We start from the raw sequence: 13768 nt of genomic DNA, 5'->3' as shown, positions 1-13768 counted from the left end.
TTTTTCAATTAATAAATTTTATATTTTAGAGAGTTTTAGGTTCACAGCAAAATTGAACAGAAAGTATCAACATTTCCCATACATTCCCTGCCCCCACACATGCACAACCTCCCACATTATCAACATCCCACACCACAGTGGTACATTTGTTATAGGCACTGAACATACATTGACACATCATTAATACCCAAAGTTCATTGTTTTCATTAGGTTCACTCTTGGTGCTGTACATTCTCTGAGTTCTGGTGAATATATCAAGACATGTATCCACCCTTGTAGTATGACCAAAGTAGTGCCACTGCCCTAACAATCTTTAGTATTCTCCCTATTCATAACTCCCTCCCCCCTCCCTTATTCCCTAACAACCACTATCTTTTTAATGTCTCCATATTTTTGCTTTTGATAGAATGTCATACCTTTGGAACCATACAATATGTAGCCTTTTCCAATTGGCTTCTTTCACTTAGTAATATGCATTTAACATTCCTCCATGTGGTTCCATGGTTTAACAGGCCATTTCTTTTGGGTGCTGAGTAATATTCCATCATCTGATGACCATAGTTTTTATTTATCCACTCACCTACTGAGGGACATCTTGGTTGCTTCCAAGTTTTGATAACTGTGAATAAATCTGTTATAAACACTTATGCACAGGATATTGTGTGGATTATATTTTTAGTTCATTTGGGTAAATACCAAAGAGCACCATTTCTGGATCTTATGGTAACAGTATGTCTAGTTTTGTAAGAAACTGCTGAACTGTCTTCCCAGGGCAGCTTTACCATTTTGCACTGCTACCAGCAACGAATCAGAGCTCCTGTTACTCTACAGTTTCACCAGCATTTGGTGTTTCCAAATGTTTTCGATTTGGGCCATCCTGATAGTTGTATCATATCATCTCATTGTTAATTCACAATTCCTTAATGGCGTATGATGTTGAGCAACTTTTCAAATGCTATTTGCCATCTATGTATCTTCTTTGGTGATGTGTCTATTCAGGACTTTTGTCCATTTTGTAATTGAGTTATTTATTTTCTTATTGTTGAGTTTTAAGAGTTCTTTGTATATTTTGAGTAACAGTCCTTCATCAGAAGTGTCTTTTGTAAATATTTTTCCCAAATCTGTGACTTACCTTCTCATTCTCTTTTCACATTGTCTTTAACAAAGCAAAGTTTTTAATTTCATTAAAGTCCAGCTTATCAATCCTTTTTTGTGGATCATGCTTTTGGTGGTCTTGTACCTAAAAAGTCACCAGTGTACCCAAGGTCATTTAGGTTTTCCCTGATTTTATTTTCTAGGAGTTTTATAGCTGTGCATTTTACATTTAGGTCTATGATCCATTTCAACTTAATTTTCACAAAAGAGGTAGTACCTGTGTCTAGATTCACCTTTTTGCATGTGGACATCCACTTGTTCCAGCACTATCTGCTGAACAAACAATCTTTGTTCCATTGTATTGCCTTTCCTCCTTTGTCAAAGATCAGTTGCCTATATTTACGTGAGTCTATTTCTGAGCTCTGTATTCCATTGACCTATTTGTCTATACTAAGTCTTGAAATCAGGTAGTGTCAATCCTTCAACTTTGTTGTTCTTCAATACTGAGTTGGTTATTTGGGGTCTTTAACCTCTTCATATAAACTACAGAATCAGTTTGCCAATATCCACAAAAGAACTTGTTGGGATTTTGACTGGAATTGTGTTAAATCTATAGATCATGTTGGGAAGAGTCAGTATCTTGACAGTATTGAGTATCTATCCATGAACAAAGGATATCTCCATTTATTTCATTCTTTTTTGATTTTGCTCACCACAGTTTTGTAGTTTTTCCTCAGATGCTGTCCATACATTATTAAACTTACCTAAGTATTTCATTTTGGGGAGTGCTTATGTAAATGGTATTAAGTTTTCAATTTCAAACTCCACTTGTTCATTGCTGATACATAATGACTGACTTTTGCCTATTAAACCCTGTATCCTGAAAACCTGTTGTAACCACATATATATATACGTGTGTGTGTGTGTGTGTGTATATATATATATATATATATGTATATATATATATATGTATATGAATATATTTGTATCTTCTAACATAAATATATGTATATGAATATATTTGTATCTTTTAATACACACACACATGGATAGGATGGTTCTTTGTCAAGAATGCTGTTGATTGTGTGGCCATAGGGCAGGGGACTGTGACTGAGCGAGGCCAATACGTATGAAGTAATTCTTTTTACACAGTGCCCACACATGTCAATTAGTCTCTAATTTTTATTCGTGGTTGCTTTCTTCCATTTTATTTCCACTCTACCACCTCAAATTTTGTTAGACGTCTTCTCTCTTTATATTTGTCTATTTTTTTTTCTTTTTCTTTCCTTTTTTTCTTTTTACCTTGCAAATGTTTTAAACTTACACTCAATGATCAAAATTAACACCACCAATAAATGGGATAAAGCAACATCACATGACTCTTGGAAGGATACAACATCAATTATCTTCCTGCTAAAAATGTATAACCATCGTGATGAAAAATCACAAACCCAAAATGAAGGATTTTATACCTCATCATTGGCCTGTTCTTTAAAAGAAAAAAAGAGGGGCGCCTGGGTGGCGCAGTCGGTTAAGCATCCGACTTCAGCCAGGTCACGATCTCGCGGTCCGTGAGTTCGAGCCCCAGGTCAGGCTCTGGGCTGATGGCTCAGAGCCTGGAGCCTGTTTCCGATTCTGTGTCTCCCTCTCTCTCTGCCCCTCCCCCGTTCATGCTCTGTCTCTCTCTGTCCCAAAAAAAATAAATAAACATTGAAAAAAAAAAAAAAAGAAATGCTTTATAAAAGAAAAAAAGAGTCAAGTCATGAAATTTTGACTGAAAAAAGGCAGAAGCAGCATTCCAGATAAAGAAAATGAGAAGAGACTGAAGTCAGTGAATGAAATACATGATCCTGGGGGCACCTGGATGGCTCAGTTGGTTAAGCGTCTGACTCTTGATTTCGGCTCAGGTCATGCATGATCTCACAGTTCTGTTCGTGAGTTCAAGCCCCATGTTGGGCTCCACGCTGGGTGTGGAGCCTGCTTGGGATTCTTTCTCTCTCCTGCTCTCTGCCCCTCCCCGACCTGTGCTCTCTCTTGCTTCAAAAATAAATATAGTTTTAAAAAAGAAAAGAAGGGGAAGGGAGGGGAAGGGAGAAAGAAATGCATGATCCTGGACTGGATACTGAGCCAGAGATGGGGAAAAACTATAAAGGTCATTTACTGGGACAACTGCCTGAACAGGAAAATGGCCTGTACATTGAATACTAGTGTTAAAACTTCCTGAATTTGGTAACTGCACTTTGGTTAAGGTAAAAACAAGTCCTTAGAGAATTTGAGTATTCTGTGTTCTATTTTTATAATTTTTTTTTGCAAAGTTTGAAATAATTTCCAAATAAAGTTAAAACATAATTCTATTCCATACCTGTAGCTCCCTGAGCTGTTAGCTTAGTTGTCTACTTACTTGCATTTAGTGCTCACACCAGTACTAGTCCTTTTGCCACAATTTCTCTTTAGATAAGTCCTGTATTTTGATTCACGGCCAGATTTTATCAGCAAGCAGCTACTTTTCAGAAGGATTCAGAGATGCCATAGCTTCTGAGTTCTTTCATGATATTTTTTCAGATGTTTTTTGAAAACATCTACCTGTCCTTTCATCTGTGAATAATTGCCAGGATAGGACACTCCTCATCCTATTTTCTATCCCTCAGAACTCTGGGAACACTGTGGCACAGTTTTCTCGCATTCAATGTGGCTGCACTGGGTTGTGGGTTGGGTGTTTTTTTTTTTTTTTTTTTACCTTTTCATTTTATTGTTAGTATATTTTTTAAAAATACCTCCGTTTTCAGGAAAGGAGACCATTTCATTTTTTTAAATGTTTATTTATTTTTTTAAATTTTTTTTTTTTCCAACGTTTTATTTTTATTTTTGGGACAGAGAGAGACAGAGCATGAACGGGGGAGGGGCAGAGAGAGAGGGAGACATAGAATCGGAAACAGGCTCCAGGCTCTGAGCCATCAGCCCAGAGCCCGACGCGGGGCTCGAACTCACAGACCGCGAGATCGTGACCTGGCTGAAGTCGGACGCTTAACCGACTGCGCCACCCAGGCGCCCCAATGTTTATTTATTTTTGAGAAAGAGACAGCACAAGCAGGGGAGGGAGAGAAACACACAGAATCCAAAGCAGGCTCTGGGCTCTGAGCTGTCAGCACAGAGCCAGATGAGCGGCTCAAACCCACAAACCGTGAGATCATGACCTAAGCTGAAGTCGAATGCTTAAGCAACTGAGCCACCTGGGGGCCACCGCCCTCTTTTTTTTTTTTTTTTTTTTTTTTTTTTTTTACCTTTTTATAAGGAATATGCCTTTCCTGCCTGGGCATCTCAAGAATTAGCTCTATATTCTCAAATTTCATTAATAACCAGTGTTATTTTTTTTATGTCAATTGCTTTGGACCAATATCCTCCTCCACCACTACCAACCCCCTCACCCAAGATTCTCTAATTGAATTTCCCTACATCCTACTATGTCCTTCCTTTTTTTTTTTTTTTTAAGTTTATAGAGAGAAAGGGAGATAGAAACCCAAGCAGCCTGTGCATTGTCAGCACAGAGCCCGACACAGGGCTCAAACCCACAAACTGTGAGATCATGACCTGAGCTGAAACCAAGAGTCGGTCATTTAAGCAACTGAGCCACCCAGGCGCCCCCCTACTGTCCTTCCTATATGTAGACTCAGTTCTTCACGCGGGGGAAATTTCCCTATTTTACCTCCTAACACTTTCTTTCTGAATTCTGTTGAATTCCCTCTTTCAGAGTTTTCAGAGTTGTTAATTATATTCATTCAGATGATCTCTGTCCTCCAAAGCTTTCCTCTTATTCTTTAGTATCTCTGTTTCCCTCTTTGTTATAACCACCTCAAGCCTTCCCTCCAGATGTTTAGAAATGTTCATTAGGCTCTTCTCTGTTTCTGACTTCAGTCCCGACACGGTGCTGTTTTGGTCCTCACTTGTTTCCTTGACTTGTCACGTTCTCTGTTCCACTTGTGTCATCTCTTCTTTGAACACCCGCTTTATTTAAGTCACTGGCGTTTTTATAGAGCACAAAGCAATATTCCACTCTGGGTAATGCTTTTTCGCGGCCTGAATTCCTCATCTCTTTGGATTCCTGTGTTCCTTTCTTTTCTTTTTTCTTCTTTCAGTACGATAGGCATTCAAGTGTTCATCTTACTGTGGGCAGCTCTACTGAGACCGTCTGTTTGCTCATATGTGATGCAAATTAATTTTCCCTGACACCCTTCCTATTTTATCTGAGACCTTTAATCTTCATCTCCAAGCTACCACGGAAAAATCTGGGCACTGCAGTCTATACATGTCTATAGCTGGAGGGCAAAGAGGGAGGGAGCACAGCAAAGGGGATACACAGCATCTGGGCTGGAGGTCTCTTTCATGGACTTTTCTTTTAGTGTCCCCTCTGAACAAAGGCAATCCTATTCCCACAGCAGTGTGTCCTCAGGCTTCAGTCTCAGGCAGACACAAAATTGTCTTTTTAACATGTAGTCTCATCTCTGTTGCCTTCCCTTCCCAAAGATGGGAAGGCAGCCTCATTTATGGCTGGAGGTGATTATGTGACACTATTACAGGGATAGGAGTTTTCCTCTCCAAGCTGAAAGACAAAATCACGTAAAGAGAAGGCCTTTCTGCCCTTCCCCACTTTGGCTTTCCCCTACTTCCTCCAGCAAAGTTTCACCAATGCCCTGTGACCATCTGTGTGCAGTAAGGGTAGCAGAAAGAAGAGCAGAAAGGAAGAGGAGGGTTCCCTGAGGACATTCCTGAGTAGAGGACTCCCCTCCTGTGGACTTATTATCATTTGAGAGGAAGCCCCTCCTCCATATCCTTTTACTTAAGCCACTCTGTTGACTAGACTCACTATGGAAAATGACGCCCAGCAATTCTTCCTGCCTCTGGTAAAATTCTGAGATGGTCAAAGAGAACTTCTAGCCTCAAAGATTGTTCTGTGACTGTTCGGACTATTCGCCTCTTCCATCTAATTTTCCCTAAACTGGACTGGGCACAAGCATGGAGAGAAGCAGAATAAAAATGCTCAGGATTTTGCTACACATTTTCTTTTCTCTTACCACTGGGAACAGTGTCAACAGAGTCAAACCACCATCTTGTTTCTTTTCTTGGTTGCCAAATTTTAATGTTTACTGAAAGCATGAAGCCGATTGGCTTTGCTGGAGAGATTTTCCTGGAGACATTTTTTAATAGAAGAGTGTGTTCACTTCATTAGGTATTGAAGGAGAAAGATTCTGTGATCAGCTTCACTCAGCCCTACTTGCCCAGAAGTATCCGGAGCCCAGATTAAAATTACGATGGCTAATAACCACTGTTTTCCAAAATAAAACAGGACAAGCTAAAAATGGTGTTGCCTTGGGGCACCTGGCTGGCTCAGTCGGTAGAACATGTGACTCTTGGTCTTGGGTTGTGAGTTAGAGCCCCACATTGGGCAGGAGAGTTAGAAAAAAAAAAGAAAGAAAAGAAAAAGAGTGCATTCCTTTCCTATACATTCATGTCTGCAAGTTCAGGCCTATTTAACATTTGCAGGCTATTAGTCATAAATCAATCTCAACGGTAACCTCAAATTTTGGAGACTGCATTTGTTGTAACCTTTGTCAGAAGTGTTGATAAAATACAGTTATTGAGGCATCTAATCCCTGTCCTGTAACAACAAGCTGTAATCTCATTTTGCAAATAACTGGGAAGGGGAGTGGGGAGAGAAATCAGCACTGTTCCCATAGCGACAGCTCAGTGTATCTGCAGTCCTTACAAGGGGGAATACGTGTGAGGTTTGGAAATGATAAATCAGACATTTCAAAAGTTACTACTTAAGGTGACTATTTCTATAGAAGAGCTCACATCACTGTAATTATTTTTAGTATTCTCTACGAAAGGAAATAATGCTCTGTATAGTTTCCATTAATCTTGACTCTCCCAGACCCTGCCTGATTTTGCGCTGTGCGCTTCCTCTATCCACAGGGGGCAAATGCCCCACTCATCACATTTCCGGCAACCACAACTCTCTATAACAAAGCTATGAAACTCGAAGTAAATGAAATAATGTAAAAAAAAAAAAAAAAAAAAAAAAAAGGCAGTCAAGGTTTCTGCATCCTGAGGCCCCGCTAAAAGCGAGGTATGCATTTAATCATTCATTTGTTCATTCGAACTATACAGCATGCCCTGTGATTCCCACCATCTCACAGCCTGTGTGGAGACACAACATGGCATTCTCAGCATGACAGAGTCCTGGACAGCAGCCACCCCCGAGGCTAGAGGATGGGCCTAACAATGAGGAGACGTTTACCACATGGGGACAGAAAAAATGTAAATGCGGACCTGCATATGGCAACTGACCAGGGGTGGCAGGACAAACATGAGCCAAGAGGGTGGAAGATGTCAAAGGAGGAAAGTCAAGAACGTAGGTGGAGACGCCAAATGTTCAGAAAGGATGGAAAGGAAGCCACGCACTTGTGCTGTCACTAGGTAAGTGATGACTCAGGTGAGAGTCACTTCAGTGGTGCACTGGCGGTGGCGAAAAGCAGACAGCAGGGGATTGCGAAGAAAATGGGGGGTGAAATTGAAGGCAGAAAATATTACTCTTTTTAAAAGTCTGGAAGTAAAGAAAAGAAGACAGGACTGTAAGTATGACCAGTGTGGCAAGATTTAGAAGAGCTTTTAAGGAAGTGAGAAGGATTTCCCCACCCACTAAAGATACCAAGTGGCAATAAGACACAGTGGCCATAGGCAGGGAGGCAGACAGACATCAGCAGGGACAGGCGACCATTTGGATGGAGAAAGGAGACCCGAAACACCTGAAGCAGAGGCAGAAACAACATGAGGGGTACGCATTCAATAAAATTCCATTCAGCCAAGAGGCAAGCAAGCCCTCACGCCTGCTACAACACGGATGGGCCCCGACGGCACGACACTGAGTGAGAGAAGCCAGTCACCAACAGTCATGTGTTTTATCATTCCTCTTGTATGAAACATCCAGAACAAGCTAATCCATAGAGACAGAAAATAGATGAGTGGTCGCCAGGGGCTGGGAGGCAGGAAGAAATGGGAAGTGAGCGCTTAAACAAGTCTGGGGTTTCCTTTCAGGGTGATGAAAATGTTCTGGAACTGGACAGAGGTAATGACCACACTGCACTGTGAATGTCCCAAATACCATTGAATTGTACACTGTAAGATGGTTCCAACAGTAGATTTTATGTTACGTGTATTTTCACTCACTCACACACACACACACACACCCCTGAAGCAGCATGAAACTAGTCAGCCCTCAGGCGTCAAAGCGAAGGTGGAAGCAGTCAACGGCAGTTATATAATTACAACAGTCTTCATAATCGTCAGTTATCAAGAAGTAGGTTATGTTAACTACTAGAGTGAACACTAGGAAATTGCAAAATGAAAGCAATTGCATATGTTTCAATCTAATATACTCACTTTTCAAAGACAAGGCACTCTGTGACAGTCTCTAAAGATTTCTGTCACTGTTGATGCCAGATAAATCACGCCTCTTACAATCCCAGCTGACCCTGGTTTTTGCTCCCCTCCCCCCACAAAAGTAGTCTCCCACTTGGGAAAGGAGGCTTACACAATTTTCCTTTGGAAAGGAGAATGTCTGGTAGGGAGAACAGACAAAAAAGAATGCACACGTGTGGGTCTGTTTCTGGATTTGCCAGCTCTGTTCCAGAGGACTATCAACAAATAGATGAGTCCTTCCGATTACTGAAATACTTCTTCACGGGGGCACACGATACCCACTTGTCAATCAAGTCCAATGAGAATTTCTACCTAAGAGTGGAAACTGACATCACTGCCCAACTTTGACCAACCAGTGCTGCTCATGACTAACCCTCTTAATTTCACAAATTTTCTACATCTTTTTAATTGATAAAAAGAATATTCTACAGTACCACTGCCACGGGAGTCAGGGTTCTTTTATTTTGATAAATCACCTCACATCCAATTGACAAACAGGAAATCAAATAGTCCCCATAGTGAAGGGGGCTTCTCAAGGAAGTAAAAATCCTTAGCAAATAATCCCAGTGAGATGCCTAAGATGGAGAACAGATTCTGGGGTGTCTTGGGCTTTTAAGCAAAATAAATACTTGAGGCAGGAAAAAAAAATACCAACACATCGAGAGGGCATTTCTATAGCATTGTTTGACCCCATCCACCCACACCAGTCCTAGCTCACAAGTTTTTCTTTCTTTTTTTTTAATCTTAATTATCAAGTAGAAATAAGCTTTATTCTCAGTATAGAAGTACGGAAAGAGGCCTCCAAATTAGTCTGACAGGAGTACAGGTCTCAGCTCCACCGCCTAGCTGTGTGTCCTTAGCAAGTTGGTCCACTTTTGAGTGTCAGCTGGTCTACAAAATAATAGCCTTCCTGTCTCAGAGGCATGTTGTGATGATTCTGTGAAACATGCAAGACCATCAGCTTGGTACATGTTTGGTGAATTACGATGCTACTTAATAAAGGACTCAGGAAGAACCCAGGTCCTAGGTCAGTGTTTACCCATCCCCTGTCAACTTCACCTCCACGGTCTTAATCCTAGAATGAAACACTCAATGTTTCTGTAGTATGACAATTAAAATTCTTTCTCAGAATTCCTTTTTTTTTTCCTAAAACCAAGGTTTCTGCCAAACAAGGTGGCTCTGGAGTATATTTCTAAACATAGTTGATCAATAGTTTGGCTTGACTACAGTAAGTAATAATGTGAAATGTGTGATTTTACAGAAGTAAGCAGTACTCCAGACTCGTGGAGATTATACAGTAAGAATAGAGCTGATGAATTAATCAGTCTTCTGTAGACTAAGGTTGTTTCTAAATCATTTTAAATGGGTGGTTCTCTCCAGTCTTTTGAAATAAACACACATAGACACTACATATATACTTTTATTTATTTCAAGGGAAGAATTACCCATAATCTTCCTTGATAATCATTATCATGGTCAACGAGCTCTACCATTGAAGCCTATTATTTAGTTCATACCCACTTATCTCTCTCTTCTGAGTAAAGCACAGAACTATGAAGGGCCTAACAATCTGTTCTTTAAAGGGAAGTCACTTTTCTTAGTTGTTTCTTGAACGTGCTGCTCTGTAACACCCTTCAAAGTCACTAACTTTCAAATTTCTAGTGGCAAAACCTTTTCAAAAGGAAGGCAATTCAAATGCCAACATGCAGAAGAGAAGAACACGGGTGAGGGAGCCCGGCAGAGCCCTGGCCAAGGTAGCAAGATGCCTCCTCCCACTGTTTTCCCTACAGAGACACACAAGCAAGAAACGCAGTCAACAGTCCAGTTAAGGGCACAACATGAGACTCGAGGAGGATTTCTCTGTGCTCCTCCCATGTATGGAATCCACTCTCTCTACTGGAGATGTTCCATGAGGTCAAACGAGATGCACCTCTCAGAGACCCTGCTCTTGCAAGAATTTACAGACACAGTGATGACAGAGCAGCTGCCCAATGTTTTAGACGCTCTAGTTTGTGCCAGGAAAAAGAGGACCTCATCTGGTCAAAGGGCTTCTATTTTTCATGAACTCCAGTTTCTCACATACTAACTAAAGGAGAGGGCACTGACCCTATTTAAGTCAATCCACTTTGATCCTTTTCCTGACCCAAATCAGAAGATGGCAAACATTTCTTGACTATAAGCTGAATGAGGACGAGCAAATTACTATCCTCATATCCCTGTTTCCTCTTTGACAAGCGGAAATAATGGCAGTGCCATCGCCTAGAATTATTGTAAAGATTGAGATGACAGTTATCATTCATTTGTGCTTGTCGTATAGTAAGAGCCAATAAACATGAACTAGTATCACCAAAAGCATCATCATCATCATCCTGGAGTTTGGAGAGATGTGGCATTCCGTTTGTGAAGTAAGAAAACTGTGGAAAGCTGTAACAAAGACTTTATTTTTATTTTTATTTTATTATTATTTTTTTTTAACGTTTATTTATTTTTGAGACAGAGAGAGACACAGCATGAACAGGGGAGGGGCAGAGAGAGAGGGAGACACAGAATCGGAAGTAGGCTCCAGGCTCTGAGCCATCAGCCCAGAGCCTGATGCGGGGCTCGAACTCGCGGACCGCGAGATCGTGACCTGAGATGAAGTCGGACGCTCAACTGACTGAGCCACCCAGGCGCCCCTGTAACAAAGACTTTAAAGTCTGAAATCAACTCTCCAAAAAGTGCTTTGGCCACAAACTGCCATGTCAATGGGTACTCAATACAATTACCCCAGATTACTCCATCCCAAGTGAGAAGGAATCTTTGCCAAGCATTCCTGGGGGAAAAAATTCTCTTGAAGGGTAAACCATGAATTGATGACCACATGGTAAAATTCTCTTAAAAATATCATTTGAAGCTTCTGCTGAGGCCAGATAGGACTACCATTTAGCACTTTGATTCAACTACTAAAGAATAAAAAGCAGGATATGTCATTCTTTAAAATCAGTTTTGTTTCAGTGCTTAATAAACTTATCAGAAATCTCTCTGATTTAAGTACGGAAGCAAATGGGTTATGGTTGGCTTACGGCTCATTCCGGGTGTAACGCAAATCACATTCAACGCACACAAGTGCACACACATACACAGTTCCATTAGGAAATGCTTTAAAAAATTTTTTTTTAAAGAAAAGCAGAGTTCTATTTAAAAACAGCTGCCAACCCCCACACCAAATCCATATTCTGAGAATTTGCTTCCTTCAAACAAATTCTGATGAAAGAAAAAAAGAACCTTAAGAGGAAAGTAATTTTGAAATCCAGGCAATAGTAGGGAGAAGATATTGTTCCTTTCCATTGAAATGCATTGCCATGAGGTTGTCTAATAAAGGTCTTATTTTCTAGTTGCTCAAGTTCCCAGTGTTGCTACTTTTTTTTTTTTTCCATAAGCATCTGTCAACTCCTCCCCTAAGTCCTACAGCAGCACACTTGAAAAGCAAGGAGACCTACCACACAGACAAGTTGAAATCCCATTTGGAAGGACCCGACCACATCGAGCACCTCTCTGAGGGGCCTCCAAGTGCCCTGCCAACAGCAGCAGACAGGAGCACGGAGAGCAAGGTACGCCCCCCCGCACCCCCCTCCAGGCCCACTGACCTTCTGATGACCCGTGACTTCGTCCCTGCTTCTCCCCAGCTCCTCAGCAAGTTTCACGTTCTCTTCTTGCAATGCTGAAAGCTGCTGGGACTTCTGAGCTGCTGCCTGCTTGAGGGTTTCTCTGCAAGGACAGTGAGTGCAGGGTTACCATAGAAACAAGACAGGCAAGGAAACTGTGGGAGACGACCGGCTTCACAGCACTGAGGAAAATATATCTGGGTCACGTGCCTGATAGGATCTATAATAACAGGAGGCAGTGGTATCTACGTGCAGGAGAGGCTAAATGGCTTTAACCTCTCAGGAGGCGGACTGCCACCCACAATTATTACATTATTTTTTAAAACCTAATAAACACGATATCCACCCTCTCTCCACCCACACTTACCCACTTCTGAACACTCCCCATCCAAAAATCCATGCTACCATAAAATAAATGACAAATGAAATGGTCAGTCCTCTGGTCTTTAGGGCTATTTCCATTAGAAAATTATGCTCAAACCCAGTATGTTGATAAAGTGATTTACTTTGCTGCCAAGGCACTCTGTACTGACTGCACAAATCAGTAATGTGTTTTTTTCTGGCAGAAATAAAAATCTAATGGTCCCATTTGCCGGTATGCCGGTATCTGTCAGAGTCAAGTACTGTCGTGAATCTGAGTATATTTTTAGGACAACTCGAGGTGAAATGCCTAAAGGAAATGCGGTTTTCCAATTACATAACAGGTGGTTCACTTTGATTGTATTCTTTCCACAATGCTAATGTGTAATTAAAAGACTCAAATAAAAATATAGCCTGTTGACCTCTATCATGAATGTCAGCATATGAAATGTGAACAAGTATATTAAACATCTTCCCAATATTAAAATTATCCAAAATACACAAATCAAATTATTATCCTTTATATGTGGGTATTAAAAATCTTTTATTTGATCACTGGATTTTAGTTTTCTGTCATAGAGGGTTTTGATGCCACTGTGAATTTTAAGTCTGTGCTGGCTAAACTCCATTTAGGGAGCTGTCATACGTGGCTGAATCCTGAACCAAGTCATCTGGGTATGAATCCATCTGCTGATAGAGGAACACATCTATTTTTAACTTCAATTGTCTAATGTGTGGCAATGCCTGGCATCTCCAGTTTTTTGAGTTTTAGTTCTCCATCCACCTATAATATGCATATCGGGGTAAGATTTAGGGGAATAAACCTACACAAAAATTTTCCTAGCACATTAAATTAAATGAGGTGTTTCACTGAGATGTCTATTTAGCAAGTGAGGAAAAAATGGAGAAGGAATTTTAGCCTCAGGTCATACAAAAGCTAAGAGGGTTGATTCTAATTATGGATCAACACACACACACACACACACACACACACACACACACACTACAGCTCAAGTTCATCTTCTGGCAAAAGTCCATCAATTCCTGACAAATCTGAAGTTTTTACTTAGGATGAAATCATCTGAGGTCAAATCTTTTATTCCTAGGAGGTCACTGCCTTCCTCAGGGGCTGTTTGGTCTCGGCATCTGGATGGCCTGTCAATGAGAAGTATGTAATCCTACTCTGTGTCTTA

General features: G+C 40.8%; 1 protein-coding gene across 23 annotated transcripts in view; it reads right to left on the bottom strand.

Annotated features, from left to right (window-relative positions):
* CLIP1 (CAP-Gly domain containing linker protein 1) overlaps positions 1–13768 on the bottom strand; it is a 127329-nt gene that overhangs the window by 15406 nt on the left and 98155 nt on the right. For all 23 annotated transcript variants that reach the window (XM_045457446.1, XM_045457431.1, XM_045457424.1 and 20 more), the window contains one exon: positions 12198–12318. In XM_045457446.1, coding sequence (XP_045313402.1) covers positions 12198–12318 — 121 coding nt within the window. The remainder of the gene's footprint in view (positions 1–12197; positions 12319–13768) is intronic.

The sequence above is a fragment of the Leopardus geoffroyi genome, chromosome D3, assembly GCF_018350155.1.
Source record: "Leopardus geoffroyi isolate Oge1 chromosome D3, O.geoffroyi_Oge1_pat1.0, whole genome shotgun sequence".
Lineage (NCBI taxonomy): Eukaryota > Metazoa > Chordata > Mammalia > Carnivora > Felidae > Leopardus > Leopardus geoffroyi.
This window is presented reverse-complemented; position numbering and strand designations above follow the sequence as displayed.